Source organism: Anolis carolinensis, unplaced genomic scaffold, assembly GCF_035594765.1.
Source record: "Anolis carolinensis isolate JA03-04 unplaced genomic scaffold, rAnoCar3.1.pri scaffold_7, whole genome shotgun sequence".
NCBI classification, from domain to species: domain Eukaryota; kingdom Metazoa; phylum Chordata; class Lepidosauria; order Squamata; family Dactyloidae; genus Anolis; species Anolis carolinensis.
In genome coordinates, this window is record NW_026943818.1 from 40571095 (window position 1) to 40581548 (window position 10454).

The 10454-nt window shown below is 41.4% G+C and overlaps 1 protein-coding gene across 2 annotated transcripts in view; it reads right to left on the minus strand.

The window, feature by feature from the left end:
- The window catches only part of sin3b (SIN3 transcription regulator family member B), a 40983-nt gene extending 31135 nt beyond the window's left edge, over positions 1–9848 (minus strand). For both annotated transcript variants that reach the window (XM_062960004.1, XM_062960003.1), the window contains exons 1-2: positions 9698–9848; positions 1502–1608 (exon numbers count right to left, since the gene is read on the minus strand). In XM_062960004.1, coding sequence (XP_062816074.1) covers positions 1502–1608; positions 9698–9799 — 209 coding nt within the window. In that variant the 5' untranslated portion in view covers positions 9800–9848. The remainder of the gene's footprint in view (positions 1–1501; positions 1609–9697) is intronic.
- Positions 9849–10454: the final 606 nt, after the last annotated feature.

Below are 10454 nucleotides of genomic sequence, written 5' to 3' on the forward strand. Positions count from 1 at the left end.
CAGCGCTTTTTGCGTAAAAAGGGTCAGTTTTCAAATAGAGTTTTTATCTGAACCCTGTAGAAGGATGTGCAGTTTCTCTTTATTCTCTAGATGAGGATGGTTCTCCAACGGAGGGTCTAAATAGAAAGATCGAATCCTGTTGTAATCGGGGCATTTTAAGAAAAAGTGTTCTGAGTCCTCCACTTCTGCAACAACCTCACGGCACCCACAGGTTCTCTTCGTATAGGGGATATTCTGACGTCTACCTAGCTTAGACTTAGTAAAACTAGTGGCATGTCCATAGTAAATTTTAAATTTGGATTTTGTTATTGGCATTAATATCACACCTGTCCGCTTCCATCTTCTTGCGGATGGCCAGCGCTTTTTGCGTAAAAAGGGTCAGTTTTAAAATAGAGTTTTTATCTGAACCCTGTAGAAGGATATACAGTTTCTCCTTATTCTCTAGATGAGGATGGTTCTCCAGCAAAGGCTCTAAATAGAAAGATCGAATCCTGTTGTAATCGGGGCATTTTAAGAAAAAATGTTCTGTCACCAAGTAATTGAATAGTATGTCTTTGCTTATGTCCATTTCAAAATCTGGCATTCCTAAAAGAAAGTATTCTGGTCTCATTTGAAATTTCAATCCTATTATTTCCTGAATTTATTTCTTCAATTACTTGGTGACAGCGGCTAGAATAATTTATGCAAAAAAATTGGAAATTGAAAGAAGTTCCCCAGATGGAGGATTGGAAACTGAAAATATTAGATATTATGAATATGGACAAACTAACACAATGCCTTAAAAGAAATCAAAGTATACCAAAAAAAATCAGCTGATTGGACCCTTTTGAAAAAATACTTAAAATAAGAGAAAAAGAAAAAGTTGATTCCCAAATACAAAAAAAAAAAAAACAATTTTAGTAATAGGGAGGTAATTTTCTATGAAAGAAAAGAAATGTATATTTCTTCAAAAGTATATGGAACTTAATTCTAAACTTCTATGGAAGAGATCGGAAATCGACAAAAGTGTGTCTGTGTATGTTTTTTGTTTGTTTTTTCCGCTTCTTCTCTTCTTTCAATTTTCCTACTTTTCTTTATCATTTATGTTCCCCCACTTTTATTGTTTTGAAAAATATTTGTGAGTGCAATTACATATTTATTTTTTGTATTTTGTTTTTTTTAATACTACTTTTTCCTCTCTTTTAATAAAAAATGAATTATATAAAAAATTTATATGTTCTGAGTCCTCCACTTCTGCAACAACCTCACGGCACCCACGGGTTCTCTTCGTATAGGGGATATTCTGGCGTCTACCTAGCTTAGACTTAATGTCGAGTTGCTCGAATCTAGCCCGGGGAAAAGAGTTTTCTAATATAGAGTGGAAGTATCAGCTCCTTGGGTCTTTTTGATGTTAAGAACCAAATGACAGTCCTTGCCCCACAAGAGAAGAAGCCCCACGGCGACGTCCGTCCTCGCCGTGGGGCTGAGAGTCTCCCGACGGTCCCAGCCACGCTGGCCTTACCTCTGGCTCTTGAACTCCTTCATGATCTCCAAGAAGCCGTTGTAGGTGGCCGGGTCGCTGCCAAAACGGATCTTCACCTGGTCCAGGTAGGAGAGGGCATCCTCCACCTAGAAGAGAGAGCAGAGAGGATTGTTATTGGGGAGGAACGACACTGGGAAAGAGGCACAAACACCGGGGAGCTTCTGGAACACGGTCAGACAACCCGAAAGGCTCACAGCAACCCAGTTATTCCGGCCATGAAAGCCTTTGACTGCACAGCCCTGGGAAAGTGTTACAAGAATCTTCTCTTTGGCCCATTTATATAGGGGCTCTCACATACCAAAGGGTAATTGAGGTTTTATGGCTGGCCCGTCCAAGACACACGCTGGTAGATTCCAACAGGTCTTTATTGTACAGAATGCCAGAATATTCTCTGTGGCCCATTTATATAGGGGCTCTCACATACCAAAGGGTAATTGAGGTTTTATGGCTGGCCCGTCCAAGACACACGCAGAGTAGATTCCAACAGGTTTTATTGTACAGAATACCAGAATATTCTCTGTGGCCCATTTATATAGGGGCTCTCACATACCAGAGGGTAACTGAGGTTTTATGGCTGGCCCGTCCAAGACACACGCTGGTAGATTCCAACAGGTCTTTATTGTACAGAATACCAGAATATTCTCTGTGGCCCATTTATATAGGGGCTCTCACATACCAGAGGGTAAATGAGGTTTTATTGCTGGCCCGTCCAAGACACATGCTGGTAGATTCCAACAGGTTTTATTGTTCAGAATACCAGAATATTCTCTGTGGCCCATTTATATAGGGGCTCTCACATACAAGAGGGTAAATGAGGTTTTATTGCTGGCCCGTCCAAGACACACGCTGGTAGATTCCAACAGGTCTTTATTGTACAGAATACCAGAATATTCTCTGTGGCCCATTTATATAGGGGCTCTCACATACAAGAGGGTAAATGAGGTTTTATTGCTGGCCCGTCCAAGACACATGCTGGTAGATTCCAACAGGTTTTATTGTTCAGAATACCAGAATATTCTCTGTAGCCCATTTATATAGTGGCTCTCACATACCAGAGGGTAAATGAGGTTTTATGGCTGGCCCGTCCAAGACACATGCTGGTAGATTCCAACAGGTTTTATTGTTCAGAATACCAGAATATTCTCTGTAGCCCGTTTATATAGGGGCTCTCACATACCAGAGGGAAATTGAGGTTTTACGGCTGGCCCGTTTTTATGGTTGGCATCTGTTCTTTGTCAGCGCTGGCTCTGTGTCCAGAGATGCCAAAGATCGGAGATCATGACAGAAAGTCGGGTTCCTGTTATGGGCCTTGTGGGCGCCTCCCTCCACGTACTAAGCCAAGGTGCCCCTCTCTTCTGTTTGCTGCTGACCGTGAGGTCATGGGATCAAAACTCTGGGTTGGATTGAGCTCCCGATTGTTAATACCCTAGCTCGCTGCCCACCTAAGCAGCTCTAAAAACAGTTGCATCTGTGGAGTAGAAAATTCTAGGTACCCTGTTTCCCCTAAAATAAGACATCCCCCAAAAATAAGACCTAGTAGAGGTTTTGCTGAATTGCTAAATATAAGGCCTCCCCCGAAAGTAAGACCTAGCAAAGTTTTTGTTTGGAAGCATGCCCGGCGCCCACCAAACAAAACACCAGAGCATGCAGGATTGGTAAATGTATATGCCAGTTGTATATGGAAATAATGATAGTACAGGAGAGTCTCACTTATCCAACATTCGCTTATCCAATGTTCTGGATTATCCAATGCATTTTTGTAGTCAATGTTTTCAATAAATCGTGATATTTTGGTGCTAAATTCGTAAATACAGTAATTACTACGTAGCATTACTGCATATTGAACTACGTTTTCTGTCAAATTTGTTGTATAACATGAGGTTTTGGTGCTTAATTTGTAAAATCATAACCTAATTTGATGTTTAATAGGCTTCTCCTTAATCTCTCCTTATTATCCAACATATTCGCTTATCCAACGTTCTGCCGGCCCGTTTATGTTGGATAAGTGAGACTCTACTGTATTAAGAAATTCTTGACAGAAGTCACAGTTTGTCTGGTTTGGCTATGTTGGTTTGTGATGACAACTACTGTACAGTATAGAATAAATGTTCATTTTTTGGGTTGTTGTATGTCTTTCGGGCTGTGTGGCCATGTTCCAGAAGCATTCTCTCCTGACGTTTCGCCCACATCTATGGCAGGCATCCTATGGATGCCTGCCATAGATGTGGGCGAAACGTCAGGAGAGAATGCTTCTGGAACATGGCCACACAGCCCGAAAGACATACAACAACCCTGTGATCCCGGCCATGAAAGCCTTCGACAACACATTGTTCATTTTTTGTTCAACAATAAATGTGAATTCTTCTTCATGGAAAAATAAGACATCCCCTGAAAATAAGACCTAGCACATCTTTGGGAGTAAAAAATAATATAAGACACTGTCTTATTTTCGGGGAAACACGGTACTACTTAATGGGGGGAGGCTAATTTAACTTAATTTACGATACCGTAAAAACTGCCAGCAGTGTGCAGAAAGGAACGAGGAAGTACTCCATCAAGAACTTGGTGTCATAGTGAACGATGAAGCAACAGCTCCCCTGTGGCCGGAATCGAACATACCCTCATGAAACCGGAAGCTGGAAAATGTTAAATTGCCTCTATGTCTGTCTATCTATGTTGTATGTCTAATAATGGCATTGAATGTTTGCCATGTCGATGTGCATTGTGATCCGCCCTGAGTGAGAAGGAAGGGCGGAATATCAATAGTGTAAATAAATAAATCATCTACCTCACCCACAGGTTTTATCATTATATTTATATGTGATTTTATTACCCGTTTTATTGTTTTTATTGTTGTTGATTCATTTGTTTTATTGCATTGTTTTTATATTGTTGATGTTCGGGCTTGGCCCCATGTAAGCCGCCCCGATCCCTTCGGGGAGATGGGGAGGGGTAAAAATAAGATAATAATAATAATAATTATTATTATTATTATTATTATTATTATTATTACAGTAGAGTCTCACTTATCCAACATAAATGGGCCGGCAGAATGTTGGATAAGCGAATATGTTGGATAATAAGGAGAGATTAAGAAAAAGCCTATTAAACATCAAAATAAGTTATAATTTTACAAATTAAGCACCAAAACATCATGTTATACAACAAATTTGACAGAAAAGGTAGTTCATTACACATTAATGCTATGTAGTAATTACTGTATTTACAAATTTAGCACCAAAATATCATGATACATTGAAAACATTGACTACAAAAATGCGTTGGATAATCCAGAACGTTGGATAAGCGAGTGTTGGATAAGTGAGACTCTACTGTATTTCCACGCTTCACACTTTGGCCCAACTCACCCTCCTTTAAATTCTGTACTGTTATTATACTCTGTTTTATTATGCTACTGCCATTATATTTTGTTTAACTATATTATTGTAAAAGCATTTGTATTGGATGTTGTCGTGTGTCTTGTATGTATTTTATTTGGGACGGCTAATGACTCTGAACAAAGGATGCCCCCCAGGCAAGAGACAAACCTTTCCAATGCTAATTAGGGTGATTAACTGAAACATTAACTGGCTTCCAACTGACAAAGGGCTCTTGTCACACCCTGGACTCTCCACAGATATATATTTACCTTCCTTGCCTACTTTCTCCATGCCTCACAACCTCTGAGGATGCCTGACATAGATGTGGGCAAAGCGTCAGGAGAGAATGCTTCTGGGACATGGAGATCTATTCCTCACAACCTCTGAGGATGCCTGACATAGATGTGGGCAAAGCGTCAGGAGAGAATGCTTCTGGGACATGGAGATCTATTCCTCACAACCTCTGAGGATGCCTGACATAGATGTGGGCAAAGCGTCAGGAGAGAATGCTTCTGGGACATGGAGATCTATTCCTCACAACCTCTGAGGATGCCTGACATAGATGTGGGCAAAGCGTCAGGAGAGAATGCTTCTGGGACATGGAGATCTATTCCTCACAACCTCTGAGGATGCCTGACATAGATGTGGGCAAAGCGTCAGGAGAGAATGCTTCTGGGACATGGAGATCTATTCCTCACAACCTCTGAGGATGCCTGACATAGATGTGGGCAAAGCGTCAGGAGAGAATGCTTCTGGAACATGGCCAGACAGCCCGGAAAGCACACACAAGCATGGTGATTCTGGCCATGAAAGTCTTCAACAATATACAGTAGAGTCTCACTTATCCAAGCTAAACGGGCCGGCAGAAGCTTGGATAAGCGAATATCTTGGATAATAAGGAGGGATTAAGGAAATGCCTATTAAACATCAAATTAGGTTATGATTTTACAAATTAAGCACCAAAACATCATGTTTTACAACAAATTTGACAGAAAAAGTAGTTCAATGCGCGGTAATGCTATGTAGTATTTACTGTATTTACGAATTTAGCACCAAAATATTATGATGTATTGAAAACATTGACTACAAAAATGCGTTGGATAATCCAGAACGTTGGATAAGCGAGTGTTGGATAAGTGAGACTCTACTGTATGTTGTAAACTGCTTTATTATTATGTGATCAGTCTGTTATGTTTTCTAATGTATGGTTGGCATTTTGCCATTACAGTAGAGTCTCACTTATCCAACGTAAACGGGCCGACAGAATGTTGGATAAGCGAATATGTTGGATAATAAGGAGGGATTAAGGAAAAGCCTATTAAACATCAAATTAGGTTATGATTTTACAAATTAAGCACCAAAACATCATGTTTTACAACAAATTTGACAGAAAAAGTAGTTCAATGCGCGGTAATGCTATGTAGTAATTACTGTATTTACGAATTTAGCACCAAAATATCACAATGTATTGAAAACATTGACTACAAAAATGGCTTGGATAATCCAGAGGCTTCGATAAGCGAGGCTTGGATAAGTGTCCCCTGGGCCGAGTGGGTTGCTAGGAGACCAAGTGGGCGGAGCTTAGCCTTCAAACTGGCAGCAATGGGATAAAAACAATTATTTCTCTCCCTCTAATTAGGACTTTATTTTTCTTTTCTTTCTGTTGTATGAACGTAGAGGCATGGATGAGGGGTTGTGCTGCCAAGTTTAGTGTTTTTGGGATGTGTAGTTTTGTTGTTTTGTCCGAGGCCGAAACGCCATTACCCTTTTATAGATATAGATGATTATATTATTCATTATTCATGACTACCTTGAAACTAGAATAGAGAGAAATCAGCGTGGAAATTGCAAGAGGTACCATAGGTTGTTGTACATGGAAATAATGGTAGTGCCTAGTTTTTGATTTATTGAATACAGCTATATATTACAACTAGCTGTGCCCGGCCACGCGTTGCTGTGGCATTGTCTGGTGGTGTTGGTCAGAACTTGTTGAGATAGTGGTGGTATTGAATGTCTGTTGTATGGTTGTCTTTATGTTTAGTATGCATGTGGTTGTTTGTGTCCTGTGAAAGTGGTGAGGGTAGAGGGGGGTCTATGTCCCTGTGTCGTATTGTATAGTATTTATACGTTGTCCATGTGTTGTGAATGCTTGGATTGTGTCCTGCTGCATAGTAGAAAGGGTTGGGCTGGATGGCCCTTAGGGGTCTCTCCAAACTCTTGTGCGTGTGCCCTAGGCTGAGTAGGTTGCTAGGAGAACAAGTGGGTGGAACTTAGCCTTGTAACTGGCAGCAATTGGATAAAAACAATGATTCCTCTCCCTCTAATTAGGACTTTATTTTTCTTTTCTTTTTGTTGTATCAACCTAGAGGCGTGGATGATGGGTTGTGTTGTCAAATTTCAAGGTTGGGGGGCCTGTAGTTTTGTTGTTTTGTGGGTCGCCGTGATGCCATCACTCTTTTATATATATAGAAGAAGATGATGTGATCAGTCTGTTATGTTTTCTAATGTATGGTTGGCATTTTGCCATTATGTTGTAAACTGCTTTGAGTCCCCCCAGGGGTGAGAAGTAAATAATAATAATTAATAATAATAATAATAATGTGCTAATACAGTAGAGTCTCACTTATCCAACATAAACGGGCCGGCAGAATGTTGGATAAGCGAATATGTTGGATAATAATGAGGGATTACGGAAAAGCCTATTAAACATCAAATTAGGTTATGATTTGACAAATTAAGCACCAAAACATCAGGTTATACAACAAATTTGGCAGAAAAAGTAGTTCAATACAAAGTAATGCTAAGTAGTAATGACTGTATTTACGAATTTAGCACCAAAATATCACGATGTATTGAAAACATTGACCACAAAAATGGCTTGGATTATCCACAAGCTTGGATAAGCGAGGCTTGGATAAGTGAGACTTATATATATATTGACATGGTCTGAACTTAGGTTTAAGTGCAATGGTTCCGTGGAAAAGTGGTTTTAAGTAACTATATGTTTTAGCTGACTAATGTATTTTATGTGTTGTATTTTATGAATAGTTGTTAATGGTTTTAAATGTGTTGCTGTTTTATTGATCTGTTTGGCATTGAATTTTGCCGGTTGTTGTAAGCCGCCCTGAGTCCCTTCGGGTGAGATGGGCGGGGTAGAAATGATGTAAATAAATAAATATATACACATATATGCAATATAATTTACAATAATATATAATACTAGCTGTGCCCGGCCACGCGTTGCTGTGTTGTTGTCTGGTGGTGTTGGTGAGAAATTGTTGAGGTAGTGGTGGTATTGAATGTCTGTTGTATGGTTGTCTTTATGTTTAGTATGCACACTGAAGTGGATTATCTGGCAGTGTGGAGTCAAGATAATCCAGTTCAAAGCAGATAATATAAGATTCTAAATCTTATAGCTGTGTGGAAGGGCCTTGAGTCTACATTGCCATATAATCCAGTTAAAATCAGATAATCTGTGGAAGAGGCCTAAGTGAGGCCTAACTGTGCCTGTCCCCTGGGCTGAGTAGGTCGCTAGGAGACCAAGTGGGTGGAGCTTAGCCTTCTAACTGGCAGCAATTGGATCAAAATTATTATTTCTCTCCCTCTAATTAGGACTTTATTTTTCTTTTCTTTCTGTTGTATGAACGTAGAGGCATGGATGAGGGGTTGTGCTGCCAAGTTTAGTGTTTTTGGGATGTGTAGTTTTGTTGTTTTGTCCGAGGCCGAAACGCCATTACCCTTTTATAGATATAGACTTTTATAGATATAGGACTTTATTTTTCTTTTCCTTTTTGTTGTATCAACCTAGAGGCGTGGATGATGGGTTGTGTTGTCAAATTTCGAGGTTGGCGGGGCCTGGAGTTTTGTTGTTTTGTCCGCTGCCCTGATGCCATCACTCTTTTATATATATAACATATTGTATATGCATACTAGCTGTGCTCGGCCACGCGTTGCTGTGGCAAAGTGGTGGTGGTATTGGTTAAAAGTTGTTGTGGAATTTTTATTTGATGTTATTTGTATTTTTTTAATTAATTTTATTGTAGCTTATCTTTTTTATTTATTATATTTTATTATTTTGTATTGTTTTTAGTTATTTTGTTATAGTATTTGATTGTATTAATTTTTAGTGTTTTTTTATTATTTTTTATTGTAATATTTGTATTTATTTTATTTTTTATTCTTTTATTAACACTGGGCTGAGTGGGTTGCTAGGCAGCAATTGGATAAAAGCAATTATCCCTCTCTCTCTAATTAGGTCTTTATTTTTCTTTTCTTTTTGTTGTATCAACCTAGAGGCGTGGATGATGGGTTGTGTTGTCAAATTTCGAGGTTGGGGGGCCTGTAGTTTTGTTGTTTTGTGGGTCGCTGTGATGCCATCACTCTTTTATATATATAGATAATATTAATAATATTATTTTGTAATTCAATATAATACTGTACTAATAATACAATATTAATTGTATATTAACAACCCTGTGATCCCGGACCATGAAAGCCTTCGACAACACGACAAAGAGAAGCTTTGCTTGGAAAGTCTTGGTGGGCCAAACTTGGGCCTGGCCTGCCTTCAGGGGTCTTGGACTGCAACTCCCACCATTCCTCACCGCCTCAGGCCCCTTCCTTTTCCCCCTCAGCCGCTTAAGCGGCTGAGGGGGAAAAGGAAGGGGCCTGAGGCGGTGAGGAATGGTGGGAGTTGCAGTCCAAGACCCCTGAAGGGAAGATTGACAGGCCCGTCCCCAAAAGCTAGGCCTGGGAGCGGCCTTTCCTCACATTCCCACCCCCTCACGACACTTACGTGGACAGGAAGCTTCTCCCCCGCGGGGCCCCCGGCCGAGGCCGCCCGGCTGCCGGCCAAGCGCGGGCCTGCTCCTCCCCGGCCGCCGCCCCCCGCCGCCATGTTCGGCGCTCCGCCGCCTCCTTCCTTCCTCCGCCTTTTGCGTCACTGAGGGAAGGAAGAGAGGTGGGGCCAAGGCGGAACCTTCGCGCCTCGGGAAGCAGCGCCACGCCCGGAGGGGAAACGGAGACGGACCGGAAGTGCGTGCGGCGGCCGAAACAAAGCGCGGGACGGGCGGGGCGAGGCATAGAGTTGCGGCGCAGAGCGGACCCGGAAGTGAAGGGCGCCGCTCTGCTCGCGACCCAGCCGAGTTCCGTGTGGGTTGTTGTCTGTCTTCCGGGCTGTCTGGTTAAGGTTCCAGAAGCATTCTCTCCTGACGTTCCGCCCACATCTGTGGCAAGGCATCCTCAGAGGTTGTGAGGAATATATTGGAAAGTACCAGAAGCATTCTCTCCTGACGTTTCGCCCACATCTGTGGCAAGGCATCCTCAGAGGTTGTGAGGAATAGATCTCCATGTCCCAGAAGCATTTTCTCCTGACGTTTCTCCTGACATTTTCTCCTGACGGGAGGAATATATTGGAAACTACCAGGAGCATTCTCTCCTGACGTTCCGCCCACATCTGTGGCAAGGCATCCTCAGAGGTTGTGAGGAATAGATCTCCATGTCCCAGAAGCATTCTCTCCTGACGCTTCGCCCACATCTGTGGCAAGGCATCC